The 19359-nt window shown below is 38.6% G+C and overlaps 1 protein-coding gene across 1 annotated transcript; it reads left to right on the top strand.

Annotated features, from left to right (window-relative positions):
* The first annotated feature begins 16942 nt into the window (after positions 1 to 16942).
* On the top strand, positions 16943 to 17773 carry LOC132804988 (uncharacterized). Its single transcript, XM_060819573.1, has 2 exons — positions 16943 to 17351; positions 17451 to 17773. The coding sequence occupies exons 1-2, from the start codon at positions 16943 to 16945 to the stop codon at positions 17771 to 17773; spliced, it is 732 nt and encodes a 243-aa protein (XP_060675556.1).
* The last annotated feature ends 1586 nt before the right edge of the window (positions 17774 to 19359 follow it).

Raw genomic sequence — 19359 nt, 5'->3', positions numbered from 1 at the left:
TAGGGAGCGAAGTAACAAGAGATGCGCGAGGTAGACTGCTACTAACTGCCCGGACCTAGGGGAACAAATTTAAAACAAATAAAATGTGAGATAAAGAAATCTCAGTGAGTGGTAGAGTATAATAGAAAAATATTAATTTATTTCTGTAAAAATCTTTCTCTCAAGACCTCTCATTTCGTTCTTTTGAAAAGTTCCCCGTTTAAAATCATTTCACAAAACCCGAATTTGTACCCCAAAATTATAATCATGAAATGGATGCTCAAAAGATATAAAATAAAAAACAATATAATATTACAAAATGCCTTACTATAAATATAAGCATTTAGCATAAATATTATAAATGCAGTTCCACAAAATATTTGTGAAAGTGCAGTAAATCCACCTTATTTGAAAATCATCAATGTACTCAAAACATATACAATCTACCATGTGGTGTACCAAACTGTAAACCGTGGGATATACCCACCTCATGATCCTTAATATATGAAAGGCATTGTGGAAATAAATAACCGTCAGGAGATACCTAACCTCACGGTCCGTGGCAATAAATATCCTATGGGCTACGCCCAACCTCACGGTACCATGGCAGTAATAGCGTGTGGAATAAACCTATTCTCATGGTCTGTGGCAATAATATCCTGTGGGCTGAGCCCAATCTCATGGTACCATGGCAAAACCCAACGCGCTATAATATAATATAATATAATACCGATCCAAGATATTGGCACTACATGGTACATCAATTTAAAAATAACCAATATAGTATCCTTAAAACACTCGTGTAAAATCATTGATATTTTTCTCAAACGATACTGCAGCATAAATCATAATTTAATATTTAAATTCCACTGCTTATTTAATTATTTCAAAAATTTCAAATCATTCTTTCATGTGAAAACCAAAAATACCACAGTGAAATGTATTCCCCATAAACCGATTTTAACCATTTAAAAATTTACAAAATATTTGAGCATGCTTAAAATCATATAAATTTTCAATCTATTTCTCAAATCAATTATTTTCCAAAATAATTTAAAATCTTAATTCAAATAACATGATATTTAATTAACATAATTCACAAGTTCACTATGAACTCATCAAAATTAAAAATTAATAAAAACCTTATTAAATTCCACATAAAATGATGACTCATATAAGTGAAAGCAGATATTATATATGCATAAAGCAATCCTTTTAATCAATTTGTATATACGTAAAATATCCAACCACATATATATATTATTCTATCTACCTAAACATTTTAAAAATAATAACCACTCACAGTACTGCAGATGCTCACTCCTGCTCGCCTGCAGGATCGCCTCCAAGCTCAACTAGAGTGTCTGTAATATAATAAAATATTCTTCAAGCTCCAAATAACTAAACTAAAGGCACTTGTATGACCCAAATGTCTTAAATTAATTTTTAGTACTATAAAATTACATAAATTGGACACCCGACAGTCCAATTATACCACGTGTCCTTAGAACCCCATACCCAAAATTGGGGTTTTTTATTCGAAGCCTAATCTCTCAAAATTGAACCTTCAAATAGGTCCTAATAATATCCAATTTTACTAATCCAATTCCAATTTTAACCAATTTGACCAATGTTGTCCAAACACAGCCTTAATTTATCCGATAATAAAAATAGAAAAATTATCAAACGACCTCCAAAATTCATAAAATTTATATCTACGGGAAGCCCAAGAGACAAGGAACCCAGCAGTGTGATCACCTTGGTCCAAAGATTCCTAGGGTGGCCGGAAAATACAGTTGAAGCATTGGCCAAACTTCCCATTGTCGTATCTCCCAAACTGTAACACCCCGTCCCGAATCGCACCGGAATCCGTGCATGTTGACCAAGGTTGATCGTTGACCAAAGGGGTCAAAAGTTGACTTTTTGACTCGATGGGAATTTCGAGTTGACCAGGGTACCGTGGCGAAGTGCATGACGCCTTGAGTTCGTAGACTAGTAGCACGTCAAAAACAGAGCTACGGTTTGAAAGTTATGGGCAAAACAAGTTGAAGTGTAAACTGTCCAAAAGGTGCCGGGAGTTGACTTTTTCTTGTGATGTAATTTTGAGTTGACTCTTGTATGGTTGTAAAGTACTCGTCGATACGAGTTCATAGACTAGCGGCACGCTTAAATCGGACATGTGGTTAAAAAGTTACGGATGTTTGAAATTCGCCGGGTACCGTATTATTTTAATATATTTGGCTTAAGTGCACAGTAACACCACGTGTCAGCTTCTGATTGGTCCACGTGGCATGAACAGTGTCACGCAGGGTTTTTATTTGTTAAAACTCTCGGGGAAGAGAGAGAAAGGGAGAGAAGAGAGAGAGGAGAGAGAAAGAGAGAGAGAGGACCCGCCGGCCGCCAGTCATTTTCATGTTTTCCGGCCTAGTTACTGTACACGTGCCGGCCATCCAGATTGCCCACCTCATTTCCGGCAAAACCTCCAAATTTCACGGCGAACGGCCGCCGGACGCGCCCGGATCGGAGCTCCGAAGTTCGGCGGCGAGTTTTTCCCCTCCACCGCCGGCCACCGCGAATCGACCCTGTTCCGGCCGATATACAGTACACGCGCCAGCTAGCCTTGATCCTCTCCTCAAGTCCGGCCATCGGACCACCGACGCGCCGGGATTGGAGCGTTTTCCGGCGAGGGGTCGGAAATCTTCAAACGGTGATTTCTCCACCGTCCGACCTCCGTTTTGCTCACCGCCGGTCCCGTTGGATTGCTCTCCTCACGATCTACAAGTCTGTAAAATTTCACAGCAAACGGCCACCGCACGCGCCGCCGCCGGCGACGGTTGCCGGTGACCGCGGCGGCCTGCCGGAAAATACTGTTCCGGCGAGTACCCGAAATTCCGGCCAGCTCCAGTCCGCAGTGTTCGACCTCCTGAACCCAAATCCGACTTCCGTTTCCGCCAATTCACGACGGTTTAGGAGAATTGCGGAGCCGAAACCCGAAAAGCTTCCCGATAAAATTCCGACCCCGTCGGGTACGATCATCGAAAATTAAGACCGGATCTATGATTAGCATCACTCGAGCTTCGATTCGGTATATAATTCATAAATTTTAGTTATCGTTTGGTGTTCGCTCCCCGGGTACCCATTTGGGGATTACCCGAATAAAATATTAATATTTGTGGTTTTGGTACTGTGGATGTTTTAGGTGCACGTGCGAGTAGCGGAGTCGATCCTGCGGAGGATCTTGATTGAGATACGTGCACAAGGTGAGTGACCCACCTTCAAATTTATTTGGGGAATTTAATTGGTGAATATATTATGTGTGATTTAAATATTTGGAATTTAATTTCTATGTGCCAAATATTTATTGGATTTATTGTGGAATTGTTTATGAATTTATTGGATTTAAGAACATGTGCATTATATAAATTTATGCCATGTGAAATTATTTTATGGTTTTGAGGATTTTGAAATTGGTGTGGTTTTAATATTAAATTGGGCACGATTTGATTTTCAAATATTTCAAGGAAAATATTTGGTTATGTTGGTGATTTCACTTTTTATAAAATATGCCCATGGAATATTATGAGATGCCATGTTGGTGATTATTATATTTCGAGAAGTATTTATGCTATTGAGAAAATGTGGATATTTGAATTGGTGGATTTGAAAATCATGGAATTTATGGTGTTGATTATAAAGAAATTACGGAGAATTTCCGGGTTCAAGCGGATGGACTATGCCCGCTATGTTTATGAAAAATGTGAAATTTGTTATATAATTTAAATATGTGGATTTTATGATTTTTGGATGCACCGTGCACGTACTGGTGTTCTGTTTATATGTGATATGGTTAGTGTGCACACGGTTATGATTAGCGCGCAGGTGGGTGTGATTAGCGCGCAGGTGATGTGATTAGCGCGCAGGTGGGTGTGATTAGCGCGCGGTTGATATTATGAGGTTGTCCTGTGGTTGCCATCGGATGAGGGTAGGCCACCCCCCTTGGCCGGGACACCAGGTTAGCAGCGGCGCAGTGGGACGCCACGCGACCGTATGCCGGTTTCTCTCTATAATCTCCTGTCTGGCGGTACCTTGGGACGCTGGGTACTGTTGGCGCCACTGGTATATAGTGGGTGCATCAAATGATTTTCAGAACTGTGTTTTAAAAATAAAATGTTTAGAAACTGTATTGGAATTAAAATTATAATTGTTACTGTTCTGGTATTTATTTGATGTCTTGGTTTTCGAGGAATACGAACAAAGGGTTTTGTGAAAAGATTTTAAAAGGGGAACTTTTCCAACTGAGAGAATTATAAGGGTTTTGAGAGAAATTATTATTTCCAATTAATTATTATTTATATACTTATTACTGTGATATTATATTGTATAGTAGATAGGGTCACTCACTGAGATGATTAGCATCTCACACTCTTAAATTCCGTTCCTCTAGGTACCAGGTTGTCGGTGTTCATTCGGAGCGGACTTGATCTTCCTCGCTGTTTTAGTTCGGCAGTACCCGTTTATTCTTTTATTGCAGTTGTACTATTTCTTTCACTCTGGTTGTATTTATCTTGCACTGGATTACTGTATTTTTTTTTTTATATTGAAGTGCTGAAATTTGTGGAAACAATTTGTAGACTGTGGGAGGAATAAGGGGATGTTGTTAGAAGTGTGTTTTCAGTGCAGGTAATTTGTGGTAAGTAAATCCCTTAGGGGAGGCTCTGCTGGATTTTCCGTTGGAGGGTTCGGTAGGGTTTCCCTGGGATCAGGGCTGTCTAGGGTTCCAGGGAAGGAATTTTGGACGGGTCCTGACAGTTGGTATCAGAGCTCTAGGTTCTAGTATTCCTAAGGGACTGTGCATTGTTGTGTGTCCCATCCATATCTAATCTCTCGTTTTACCCGTGTGAAAGCGTTCTTTCTGTTTGTCTCGAAGTAAATTCGTTGCCCGAGTTTGAATAACTCTAATCTTCGAGGGTGTCAATTAGGATCATCTAGCCTAACGGGAAATTCCTATGGCCTAGTCGATGGTCGAGGATGCTTTTTCTTGTTGAAGGTCAAGTTTATCATCGTGAATGGTATACATTTCGTTCATGGAGAAGAAGGATGATTGCCTAAGGATGTGTGTCGATCGATTTCAAGGCGTCAAAATATTTTTTCGATCGTTTATCAAAAAATTAAATGCTTTTCAAAGTGGTATTTAAAATTAAAGGTGTTTTATTCAAGTATTTTTGGTTTGTGCTCGTACATGTATCTGTATGTTATATTGTTGATATTATACTGCACCATATGGAGGCGGCGAACCAATGTGGTCCATGTAGAGCTAGCCCCATGATCATGTTGCCTACGAGCCCGGGGAATTGGACGACCAATATAGGCAACCACCCTGGTTTGTATTGGTAGCAGAGTGTCGGCGACAGTTGGAATCATAGATTATGTAACATGTAGAAGGTGTCGTACGTACCTCCATTACAAGCGTGCATATTTTATTTTATGCTATGGATTTTAAGATATGAATTTCAATGTGGAGTTTTAACAATTGCCTATGCAAGTTAGGTATATTTGAAAAACATATTTTATCATTTGTTTTATGTTATGGTTTTTCCAAGAGCGACTTAAGGGTTAAGTATCGCCAGTCGAGAATCAAAAGCAGGGTATCGTTGAGTTCAAAAAGGAGATCCTAAAGGAAGCACGTGATTCAATGTATGCGATACACCCCAAGGGTATAAAGACGTATGGAATGCTCACTGGATGACATGGTGGTTTGGCACGATAAAGGAACTTGCAAGATCCGAATAAAGGTACTTAAGTCACCGACAAGTAAAGTAGGGAGATGTAAATATGGATTTCGTGCTTAAACTATCGTTCACAAAGAGAAGGTACGACAGCGTTTAGAGAATCAAGCAAGCTCAGGATAGCGACTAAAGTTCTACTTGGTGGTTGATGAGGTTAATGAGATGAGGATGATTCCTTAGGCATGGTTGGATGTTTAAGCATGGTTATTTTCATTCTAGAAGCTAAGATCTTGATATCTTATTTCCCTGGAGATTTAAGGTTCGTATTGGTGGTGCTTTATCGATTCAAGGTGGTTGATATTGTTGGTGATAATTTACAATGATAAGGAGTATGATTTTTGGGACGTAGTTAGAATTTAAGAAGTGTGGAATACTTTTATGGGTTAAGGATCTAGTGATTTGTTCATAGTATTGGTGGTGATGCTAGAATTAAGATTTAAATTCTTTATTGCTTGAGGTGTGGATTCATGGAATTTATTTGAAATGGGGAAAACTTAGGGTTTTCAAGAATGGTATTTGGATGTTGAGAATTTTATTCATGACCTTGATGAATTTAGTTAAAAGAAAGATTGATGTTTGTCGAGGTTAAGACTATTGGTTAATCAATGAGGAGCAAGGGTTTTATAATTGTAAGTACTAGGAGGGTAATCGAAGACAAGTGAATTAATCTCAACCTTAACTTGGTGATACCAGTATTTTAGGAAATTAGACTTAAGTTCTAATCTTACCTTTTGAATTGCTGATCGAGTTACGAGAGTTGGTTGTTGGTTTAAGGATGCATGCTTCAGAAGCACTTTATGGTTAGCGTTCGATTATGACCAAGATGACATTATTGGTGGATTGGTATGAAGAGAGAAGTGGCAGACTTTGTATCAAAGTGTTTGCTTTGTCAACAAGTGAAAGCAGAAAGACAGAAGCATTCGGGACTACTCCAACCTTTACTGATTCCCGTGTGGAAGTGGGAAGAACTCAACATGGACTTCGTATTCAAGCTTCCTTCCACACCTAGAAGGTATGACGGCATTTGGGTAATCATTGATCGTCTCACCAAGTCGGCACACTTCCTACCGGTACGAGAACGTTTTTCACCCGAGAAGTTAGCCCAGTTGTTCGTGCAAGGCATACGTGGGATCAGTTCAAGATGGCCTTCTCTACTGAGTTTTGTCCTCCTGCCTACCGTGAAGCAAGAAGGAGAGAGTTCGAGGAACTACGACAGGGGAACATGACGGTGACAGAGTACGAGAGGAGATTCCAAGAACTATCAGAATTCTACATGCACCTAATTCCCGACGATCACACGAAGAAGGTGAGGTTCATAGACGGATTGAAAGAGAGCATCGGCTACACCCTTTCTGGATCAGTACATCCCACCTATCAGTCCGCCAGGGATGCAGCGCTCGAGCTAGAGAGACAGGAGGAGATACACAGACCCTCGAGGCGCAGATCATTCGAAGGTTCGTATAGCGGAGTACCTCGACAGGGGGCAGCTAAGAAGAGCCATAGCTCAGGCTCAGACAGTGATGGGTTAAGCCCACGAGGCAGATTCCAGAGGAGAGATAGTTATCGCATGCCCCAGCCAGCTCGCCATTCGATCAGTGTGGATGCAAGCTCGTATCAGCAGTCACGCATTGGTTCTCCGCGGATTTGTCCACTTTGTAGGGGGAATCATTCTGGGCAGTGTCAGATGGATGGTTTATGCCTTCGGTGTGGGCAGCCAGGCCACATCAGGAGGGATTGCCCTTATGGTAGCAGCAGTGTGCTAGAAGCAGGTCGACGGACACAGCATATGGGGATATTTCCAGGACAGAGTTCCCAGGGGAGTCAGCCAGTAGGAGTTTCTTCACGATCAGTCCAGCCGTCTGCAGGATCGAGTCGAGGTAGAGGAAGGAGACCCCAGCAGACAAGTCAAGGCCGGGTGTTTGCTATGACGCAGCAGGGAGCCAGGACTACGCCCGACGATTTCACAGATCAAGTGATGGAAGCAGACCTGATCCTGTTGGATCTATCCGGACTTGAAGTAGTGTTGGGCATGGATTGGTTGGCAAGGAACTACTTAGTCGAGGAAGCGACATGGGAGCCCGAAGCGCAGATGCGTTATCAGAACCCTTGTTTGTTCCAGTGACGCGCGGAAATTTCGAGGACGAAATTTTTGTAAGGGGGGAAGGCTGTAACACCCCGTCCCGAATCGCACCGGAATCCGTGCACGTTGACCAAGGTTGACCGTTGACCAAAAGGGTCAAAAGTTGACTTTTTGACTCGATGGGAATTTCGAGTTGACCAGGATACTGTGGCGAAGTGCATGACGCCTTGAGTTCGTAGACTAGTAGCACGTCAAAAACGGAGCTACGGTTTGAAAGTTATGGGCAAAACAAGTTGAAGTGTAAACTGTCCAAAAGGTGCCGGGAGTTGACTTTTTCTTGTGATGTAATTTTGAGTTGACTCTTGTATGGTTGTAAAGTACTCGTCGATACGAGTTCATAGACTAGCGGCACGCTTAAATCGGACATGTGGTTAAAAAGTTACGGACGTTTGAAATTCGCCGGGTACCGTATTATTTTAATATATTTGGCTTAAGTGCACAGTAACACCACGTGTCAGCTTCTGATTGGTCCACGTGGCATGAACAGTGTCACGCAGGGTTTTTATTTGTTAAAACTCTCGGGGAAGAGAGAGAAAGGGAGAGAAGAGAGAGAGGAGAGAGAAAGAGAGAGAGAGGACCCGCCGGCCGCCGGTCATTTTCACGTTTTCCGGCCTAGTTACTGTACATGCGCCGGCCATCCAGATTGCCCACCTCATTTCCGGCAAAACCTCCAAATTTCACGGCGAACGGCCGCCGGACGCGCCCGGATCGGAGCTCCGAAGTTCGGCGGCGAGTTTTTCCCCTCCACTGCCGGCCACCGCGAATCGACCCTGTTTCGGCCGATATACAGTACATGCGCCAGCTAGCCTTGATCCTCTCCTCAAGTCCAGCCTACCCACCAAACATCACGGCCATCGGACCACCGACGCGCCGGGATCGGAGCGTTTTCCGGCGAGGGGTCGGAAATCTTCAAACGGTGATTTCTCCGCCGTCCGACCTCCGTTTTGCTCACCGCCGGTCCCGTTGGATTGCTCTCCTCACGATCTACAAGTCTGCAAAATTTCACAGCCAACGGCCACCGCACGCGCCGCCGCCGGCGACGGTTGCCGGTGACCGCGGCGGCCCGCCGGAAAATACTGTTCCGGCAAGTACCCGAAATTCCGGCCAGCTCCAGTCCGCAGTGTTCGACCTCCTGAACCCAAATCCGACTTCCGTTTCCGCTAATTCACGACGGTTTGGGAGAATTGCGGAGCCGAAACCCAAAAAGCTTCCCGATAAAATTCCGACCCCGTCGGGTACGATCATCGGAAATTAAGACCGGATCTATGATTAGCATCACTCGAGCTTCGATTCGGTATATAGTTCATAAATTTTAGTTATCGTTTGGTGTTCGCTCCCCGGGTACCCATTTGGGGATTACCCGAATAAAATATTAATATTTGTGGTTTTGGTACTGTGGATGTTTTAGGTGCACGTGCGAGTAGCGGAGTCGATCCTGCGGAGGATCTTGATTGAGATACGTGCACAAGGTGAGTGACCCACCTTCAAATTTATTTGGGGAATTTAATTGGTGAATATATTATGTGTGATTTAAATATTTGGAATTTAATTTCTATGTGCCAAATATTTATTGGATTTATTGTGGAATTGTTTATGAATTTATTGGATTTAAGAACATGTGCATTATATAAATTTATGCCATGTGAAATTATTTTATGGTTTTGAGGATTTTGAAATTGGTGTGGTTTTAATATTAAATTGGGCACGATTTGATTTTCAAATATTTCAAGGAAAATATTTGGTTATGTTGGTGATTTCAATTTTTATAAAATATGCCCATGGAATATTATGAGATTTGATTATTATATTTCGAGAAGTATTTATGCTATTGAGAAAATGTGGATATTTGAATTGGTGGATTTGAAAATCATGGAATTTATGGTGTTGATTATAAAAAAATTACGGAGGATTTCCGGGTTCAAGCGGATGGACTATGCCCGCTATGTTTATGAAAAATGTGAAATTTGTTATATAATTTAAATATGTGGATTTTATGATTTTTAGATGCACCGTGCACGTACTGGTATTCTGTTTATATGTGATATGGTTAGTGTGCACACGGTTATGATTAGCGCGCAGGTGGGTGTGATTAGCGCGCAGGTGATGTGATTAGCGCGCAGGTGGGTGTGATTAGCGCGCGGTTGATATTATGAGGTTGTCCTGTGGTTGCCATCGGATGAGGGTAGGCCACCCCCCTTGGCCGGGACACCAGGTTAGCAGCGGCGCAGTGGGACGCCACGCGACCGTATGCCGGTTTCTCTCTATAATCTCCTGTCTGGCGGTACCTTGGGACGCTGGGTACTGTTGGCGCCACTGGTATATAGTGGGTGCATCAAATGATTTTCAGAACTGTGTTTTAAAAATAAAATGTTTAGAAACTGTATTGGAATTAAAATTATAATTGTTACTGTTCTGGTATTTATTTGATGTCTTGGTTTTCGAGGAATACGAACAAAGGGTTTTGTGAAAAGATTTTAAAAGGGGAACTTTTCCAACTGAGAGAATTGCAAGGGTTTTGAGAGAAATTATTATTTCCAATTAATTATTATTTATATACTTATTACTGTGATATTATATTGTATAGTAGATAGGGTCACTCACTAAGATGATTAGCATCTCACACTCTTAAATTCCGTTCCTCTAGGTACCAGGTTGTCGGTGTTCATTCGGAGCGGACTTGATCTTCCTTGCTGTTTTAGTTCGGCAGTACCCGTTTATTCTTTTATTGCAGTTGTACTATTTCTTTCACTCTGGTTGTATTTATCTTGCACTGGATTACTGTATTTTTTTTTTATATTGAAGTGCTGAAATTTGTGGAAACAATTTGTAGACTGTGGGAGGAATAAGGGGATGTTGTTAGAAGTGTGTTTTTAGTGCAGGTAATTTGTGGTAAGTAAATCCTTTAGGGGAGGCTCTGCCGGATTTTCCGTTGGAGGGTTCGGTAGGGTTTCCCTGGGATCAGGGCTGTCTAGGGTTCCGGGGAAGGAATTTTGGACGGGTCCTGACACAAACGGTGAGGAATCTGGGAAAAAGAACCATGAAATTGACTTCAGAGGTCCAAAAATGATGGGAAAAGTCTATGGGTTGGCCTAAAACGGTCGAAAAGCGTGAAAATCCAGCGACCCACCTTGCATGTCGATGCCGTCTTCTCCGGCCGGATCCGGGCTCATCCAGCTGCCGTTCTCCATGAAATTTCACAACCAAGCTCACCTCGAAGTGGTATTTCTCACTGGCTGGTGCACATACAAAGTTGGTTGCCAAAATGAGCAAAAACGGCGGTGACCCGGTTCACCGTTAAACGGGTCGAAACGACCCAATTTGGATCCACGGGTTTGTGGAGGATTTCTCGGGTTTTGTGGGCTGGAAAGGGTATTTTGGAATTTGTTTTCCTGTTTGGCTTGCTCATCAAGGCTTATATAGAGCCTAGGGGCACTAACAGACAAAAACTAGAGACTGGTTGAACATTGATATAAAACTTATGCTTAAAATTTCTTAGAACCATAACTTTTTATCTGTAACTTAGAATTTGACGTGCCACCAGTCTATGAACTTGTATCGACTAGATCTATACAACATTACCTCAGTCAAACCAAAAATATTGATTATAGAAAAAGTCAACTTGGACCCATATATGATTCACTTGGTCGAACTTGGTCAAACTTAGTCAAACTTGATCAAGCTGTTAAAATATGTGTATTTTGGTATGGGGTGTTACAACTTGGTTGAGAATTTGACTTGTCCTGAATAGGAATTTCTTCAAATATTTTTGCTCCTGTGTTGGGAGCGCTTTCCCAATTCCATGCTGCTGATTCGTCAAAGATAACATCTTTAAAATTTATCAACTTAGTTGTTTTTGGATTGTATAGTTTGTAACCTTTTGACTCACTGCTATAGCCAAAAAATATATATTTCTCTCCTTTTTCATCAAATTTTTCTCTGTATTGTGAGGAAACATGTGCATAAGCTATGCATCTAAATATTTTTTTAAAAAAATGTACCTGGGGCTTTTGTTTGTGCCATGCTTCATATGGAGTCTTGTTCATGACAACTATGATACCAAATTTGTTGGATAATATGCAAAACGTATTTAAAATTAGAGACTTGGACAAATTAAAATTGGAGACTTGGATAAAATAGAGGAGGTTAAAGAAAGAGTGGACCCAAGACAATATAATTGAGAGGAAGAGAATTAAAGCTCTCTCTTTTTACAAAATGGGATCAAATTTTACAATAAGCCTAAATGCATATATATAAAGGAGAAGAGGTGGTGGAATTCAAATTGAAATTGAATTCGCCTTTGGTAGAGTTCAACTTGAAATTGAATTCTTCTAAAGTAGAGTTCAAACTGAACTTGACTTCTCCTAAGGTGGTAGAGTTCAAATTGAATTTGTCCTCTATCATGATAGATTCTAGTTTGTCCAAAAAAATGGCTTAATGGATAAGACCAATGATGCTTGCTTAGGTCATCCTTTTGTGAACACTTTGCCATGAAATTACAAATTATTATTATAATAATTATTATTTTATTTTTTAAAAGAGGCAAAGTACATTTCATCAACTTCGACAGCTTGTGAAGCAATATGGCTTAGAAGACTTCTATAAGATTTGCAAGAAGACCAAGAAGCTGCTAATATTTTTTGTGATAACATGTCAGCCATTGCCATGACAAAGAATATAGTTTTCCTTGCTCACTCAAAGCATGTCAAGATTCGATATCATTTCATCAAACAATTGGTTGGAGGTGAAAAAATAAAGCTAGAGTTTTGCACAACAAGATAGCAGCTGGCTGATATTTTTACGAAGGCATTACCAGCACAAAAATTCATCTTTTTCAGAAGCATGATGGGAGTTCAAGATTTAAATAATTTATTTAAATCTTGAGGCAATAGTTTCTAGAATGTGTTTCTTGGTTATTTGTGTTTTACTTAAATAGCTATTTCTGAGCTTATCATAGGAAATATGGTGATGTAAACAATAAAAATGTTATCTGTATTGATTAATCAATTTGATTTTTTATGTTACACTTTAAATTTTTATTTTTTTAATTGTGTGCCTGTTCCATTTTCACTTTGATTTTGATGTAGGCTCCATTTTCAATTTTTTTAATTAAAATTCTCAATTTGATTTTTTTTAAAGATAAAATCTTATAAAAATGTTATTCAAAATAAAAGTCATATTAAAAATTTTTAAAAATTATTAACTTAAAATATTAAAAACTAAATAAAATTTCCTACCATAAAGGTTAAATATACAATGCTAATGAGATAAAACTATACTTAAAGATTTCACTTAAAAAATAAAAAATAAAAATGAACTCCTAAATTGAAACAAAAGTGAAAATCAAAGCATTCAATTGAAAAAATTGAAACTTGGAGCGTGTGAATTTTGAACAGTTTTGACAAGAAAGATTTTGTGAATTTGGCATCTTGATGGTGAACAATATGTTGGGGCATTTCTCAATACTTTACGACAAACTTGAAGGATAAATGACTTGTCTCCTCAACCGTGCAGTATTTTGAGGTTGGGATAAAAGTTGAGAATCTGTTCACAACAACCAAACTACTAGAGAGATTCATGATCATTGGAAGGTTTGTGACAAAATTAAGTGACACACTCTCCCATGGATGGCTAGGGATGAGAAGTGGTGTGAAGTCCCACATCGGGTGGAAAATGGAACGAAGCATGGCTTATAAGCGTATGGATACCTTTTTCTTATGAGGCCTTTTGAAACTTTGAGGGCTGGGTTGTAAGAGGATTTTCCAGGCCCAAAGAGGACAATATTGCATGCGGGTGGTTTAGGCCATCACAGATGATATCAGAGCCAAACTTGGATTGGTGTGCCAACGAAGACGCTGGGCCCCAAGGGGGGAGGATTGTGAAGTCCCACATCGGTTGGAAAGGGGAACAAAGCATGGCTTATAAGCATGTGGATACTTTTCCCTTGCGAGGCCTTTTAAAACCTTGAGGGCTGGGTTGTAAAAGAATTTCCTTGACCCAAAGAGGACAAGATCGCATGCGGGTAGTCTGGGCTGTCATAAGTGGCTCCAACAATCCTGGTGGCTTTTGTCTCTCCACTTTGTCTTGTTAAAAAATAAGACATGTTTGAATGTAATTCAAAACATTGTCATGCTTGTTTGATTAGTAAATATGTTCTCTGCCATCCAAGATATCTTATGGGTATCATGGCACTTTAGTAAAAGCATCTTCCTTAAATCCTTAAATCTTATGACAAATAATCTATCCCTTTTTTGTCCAAAGTAGATCATCTTCTTTCCAGAATTGGGGTGTTTTCTCTTCTCTGCACAATTTTATGATGTTGTGCATGCATAAATCTCCCTCTAGTTCTCCCTGATGAGTTCTTTCATCGAAGTAGCTATAGTTCTAGCCACTAAATTAGCTAGTACCCTTAATACTGTGAGTTCTATCTTATGACTTGATGCACTAGTAGCTTAATTGTTGGTCCTTGCATTGTGTTGGAAGTCAAAGTCAAAGTCAAATTTTGCAATAAATTCATGCCAACGACCCTACTTTGAAGTTAGTTTCAGCTATGGGAGAAAATGACTGACAACCAGATGTCAGTTTTTACGATAAATCTTAACCCCAATAGGTAGTATCTCAATATCCTTAAACAATGAATCACAATGAGCATCTCTTTCTCTTTGGTAGTATGATTCATTTATACTCGTGATAGATTCCTACTTTCATAGGTGACGGGATGGTAGTCTTGAAGTAAGACTCCATTCAATGCAAAATTTAATGCATCGATTTGTACTTTTGATGGTTTTGTGACAACACATACCAAAGGAGTACACATATATACTCGCATACATATATATATATATACAAGAATACACGTTTACAAACATACGTGCACATATCTATACATGAACATATACATATGTGCACAATTTAACACAATTATCACATTAAATACATAATTTACTTACTCAAAATGGCAACTGTTCAAATCCACCACTATAATTCACAGAGAGAGTCAAAGGAGAGAGAGAAAGAGAGAAGTTTCTGTGTGTTTTCTTTTTTGTCGAGCTCAGGGAAGAAGAAGAAGAAGAAGAAAAAAAAAAAGAAAAAGGAAAAGAAAAGTGTTTCTCCATGCGGGGGAGAAAAAAAAAAGAAAAAAGAAAAAAAATAAATATATATAAAATAATATAAAAATAATAATATTATATAAATATAAAAATAATAAAATAATATAATTCTTAATTATGGTTGACATGTGGCATTTTATTATTGTGACACATGGCACCCTTTATTAAGCTACACGTGACATACTGTTCACACATTTAAAAAATAATATTAAAATAATACGGTATTCGAAAAATTTTGCAGGTCCATAACTTGCAAATCACATATCCGATTCAGGTGTGCCGCTAGTCGATGAACTCGTATCAATGAGTACTTCACAACCATGCATGAGTGAAAGCTTAATTTTACAACAATAAAAAGTCAACTCCGACACCCTTTGATAGTTTAGACCTCAATGTGTTTTGCTCATAGCTTTCAAACCGTAGTTCTGTTTTCGACGTGTTACTAATTTATGGACTCGAGTCAATCCATACTTCACAATGGTACCACGGTCAACCTAGAATTCTTACCGAGTCAAAAAGTCAACATTGGATCCTTCTCGGTCAACGACGATCAAACCCAATTAACTTGAGAAATTTCCAACGTACTTCGGGATGGAATGTTACAACCTTCCCCCCTTACAAAAATTTCATCCTCGAAATTTTGTGCATCACTGAAACGTATAAGAATATTGGTCGCGGATCTGTGTCTCGAGCTCCTGCGTTGCTTTCCCGCCTAGATGAATTCGCCATAAGACTTTAACTTGGAAAACAGTCTTATAGACTAATACGCATTCCTCATGACCTAAGATCCGTACTAGTTGTCCCATGCATGATAGGTCTTCTCTTAATTTGATGTCAGGAGTCTCGAATACGTATGATAGATCTTCAATGCCTATTCATAGTAGTGATACGTGAATTACGTTACGTACTCCTGTTAACTCTTCCGAAAATGCTGACTTTTATGCCATAAAACCAATTTTCTCGATACTGACCAATACCGCGAGAACTTCATTTCCTTGTCGGCCAAAGTGTACAACTTCTTTCTATGGAGATACATCAAGACAATCTAACCTCTGTCTTTAAAGGCCATATCCTTTCTGCACACATTGGTGTAACTCTTTTGTCGATCCTAAGCAGCCTTCAAACTTTCTCAGATGACTCGCACTTATTCATGGTCATCCATAGGCATTCGGATGCAATTACATTGTTTTCCGTATGGTGCTTCTCTTCACCCACTTCACTCCAACATAGTGGGGTCCGACACTGGCTTCCATATAGAGCCTCGGTCTAGGTGTACCTACTAATTTCTGCCATAGTCGTGAAGTAAAGTGCTAATCTCAATTAGATGTAATGGTGATCGACACTTCGTGTAGACTCATTATATGCTTTACAAACAGCTCAACCAACTTGTTTGGTGAGAACCACTCTCGTATAGGTAAAAAGTATGCTAACTTGGTTGATGATTACCCAAATGTAGTTGCACCTTCTCATTGTGGGCAGTAGTTTGAACACTAAATCCATGTTGAGATCTTCCCACTTCGACACGGGAGTAGACAAAGGGTTGAAGTTACCTTGAACGTTCTGCTTTTCGCTTCCACTTGTTGGCAATTTAAGTACATTGATTCAAATTTTGCAACTTCTTTTATTGTGCCAAACCACCAATAATACTTAGTGAGCTTTGGATACATCCTCACACTTCAAGGGTGTACCACATACATCGAATCACATGCTTCAGGAAGGGCTTATTGGATCCGAGAGAAAAGCTGCTATTCCAAATTTTGGAACATATATTGTTACTGAACCTCCAGATGACATATTGGCAGATAATCATAAGGATGCTAATCATATAGATGAGCTGGCTAGTGATGTGCCTTAAGAAAGGCTTATTGGTCCTACCAATTCGAAGGAGTCTTCCTTTTAGATATTTTCTTCTTTCCATTTTCTCCAAATACATGAATATCTTTATTTGGAATGTTAGAGGTGCTGGAAATCAGCACTTTATCAGATCTACCAAAACTTATATTAGACAGTATAATGCAAATATCCTAGTTCTGATGGAAACTAAAATTGGTGGTATTCAAGCTGATAAGTATCTTGCTAAAATTGGATGTAGTAAAGCTATTAAATTTGACCCTATTGGCTTCTCTGGAGGCATTTGGATTCTTTGGAAAGAGGAGGATGTTTCTATTGAACTAATACCTCTCTTTAATCAGACGATTAATGTAGTTATCAGTCATAGATGGAAAGGGCAATGGTTGTTCATTGCTTTTTATGCTAGCCCTATTACTACAATTAGGCACAAGCTTTGGACTACTCTCAAGGAAATTCACCAAATAAATAAACTCCCTTGGCTTATTGCTGGTGGGTGACTTCAATGAACTTTCTAACAACTAGGAAAAGAAAGGAGGAGCTAGTTCCTATATTTTCCCATGCACTCAGGAATTTATAGTCTTATTGCAGAATGTAGTTTAATTGATCTTGGTGCAACAGTTCCCAAGTTTACTTGGAGCAATGGTAAACCTGGAAATCAATTAACCAGAGAACGACTTGATAAAGCTTTTTGTAGTGCTGATTGGAGGAAAATGTTTCCTGATGCTATTGTGCAAAACCTTGCTCATTTGAGAACTGATTACCATCCTATCTTAGTTGCTGTTGATCAACATTGTAAAGTTGACCCCCCATTGAAGACCTTTAGATTTGAAATGGCCTGGATGCAACATGCTCACTTCAATAATTTTGTTAATTCTATTGTTCCTGCTCACTTCTTGAAAATTGATATATAGCGACACTCACTTAGCGACGCTATGAAACAAATGAGTTTGAAAAAATAGAACCGCGACTCTAAGGTTAACACGTCAGTAAAAATTCAATAAATATACCATGTATCCCAAAATAGTCGATGTCGAACGGTCACTAAAAACAATAACACGCGACAAGTCTGTTAAGAGTCGCTGAATATGCGGTTGAACAGAGTCGCTTTTAGTACTATGCCGATATTTTATCTGAATTGTATTGTTTAAATGTTAGACTTATGAAAAATGATTAACCATCCACTTATCTATGCTTACATAATAACAAAATTTATTTATACAAGGTTGGTGTTCAATTATATAATTTTTCATGTACAGTTTATTCTTGCAAATCTCTTAAATAGTATTCTTTTTTTTCTTTTTTCAAGATATTGGTAACAGGGGACACACAAAAATAATTCTGAGTCGCCTGTTCTCTTTTTTTTTTTTTTTTTTTAAATTAACCTGATTTCCTTTAAAACTTAAATAACCAGTGAAAATATTTAAGCAACATAACTGAGCTGGTTTTTTTTTTTTAAAAAAAAGAAAATAGGTAACATGCGACGCACACTATTCTTTATGCGTCGCTTGTTCTCTTTTTTTTTTTTCTTTTTAATCAATCTAATGTTATTTCAACTTCAAATAACCAGCGAAAATATTAAATCAACATAACTGAGCTGTTTTTTTTTTTTTTTCTAAGATACTGGTAACAAGCGACGCACAAGCTTCATTGTGTGTTGATTGCTTTTTTTCTTTTTTTTTTTATAATTAATCTAACTTTATTTTAACTTCAAATAACCAGTAAAAATATTTAAGCAACATAACTGAGCTATTTTTTTTTATTTTTAATATAGATAACAGGCGACCCACAATCTTTTTTATGCATCGCCTATTCTCTTTCTTTTCTTTTTTTTTTCTTTTAATCAATCTAATTTTATTTTAACAACAAATAACCAGTGAAAATATTAAAGCAACATAATTGAGCTGTTTATCTTTTTTTTTTTTTTTTTTTTAACATTTTGGTAACAGGCGATGCACAATGTGCGTCTCCAATTAGTGATAGGCGACGCACATTGTGCGTCTCCAACAATTACCAATATATTGGGAAAAAAAAAAGGAGCTCAATTATGTTGCTCTAATATTTTCACTAGTTATTTGTAGTTGAAATTAAATTAGATTGATAAAAAGAACAAAAAAAACAAAAGGCGATGCACAATCTTCATAGTGCGTCGCCTATTATCAAAATCTAAAAAATAAAAAAATAAAAAAATAAACCAGCTTAGTTATATTGCACTAATATTTTCACTGGTAATTTATAGTTGAAATAAAATTAGATTGATAAAAAAAAAACTGAAAAAAAAAAAGGAAAACAAGTGACGAACAATGAAGATTGTGCATCGCCTTTACGAAAGTCTAAAAATAAAAAAATAAACCAGCTCAGTTATGTTGATCTAATATTTTTACTGGTTATTTGTAGTTGAAATAAAATTAGATTGATAAAGAGAAAAAAAAAAAAAGACGACGCACAATGAAGTCATTGTGCAAAGCTTGTTACCAAAATCTCAAAAAATAAAAACAAA

This window comes from Ziziphus jujuba, chromosome 8 (genome assembly GCF_031755915.1).
Source record: "Ziziphus jujuba cultivar Dongzao chromosome 8, ASM3175591v1".
In the NCBI taxonomy this organism is placed as follows: domain Eukaryota; kingdom Viridiplantae; phylum Streptophyta; class Magnoliopsida; order Rosales; family Rhamnaceae; genus Ziziphus; species Ziziphus jujuba.
Note: the sequence above shows the minus strand (reverse complement) of the source record. Positions and strands in the feature narration are given on the sequence as shown.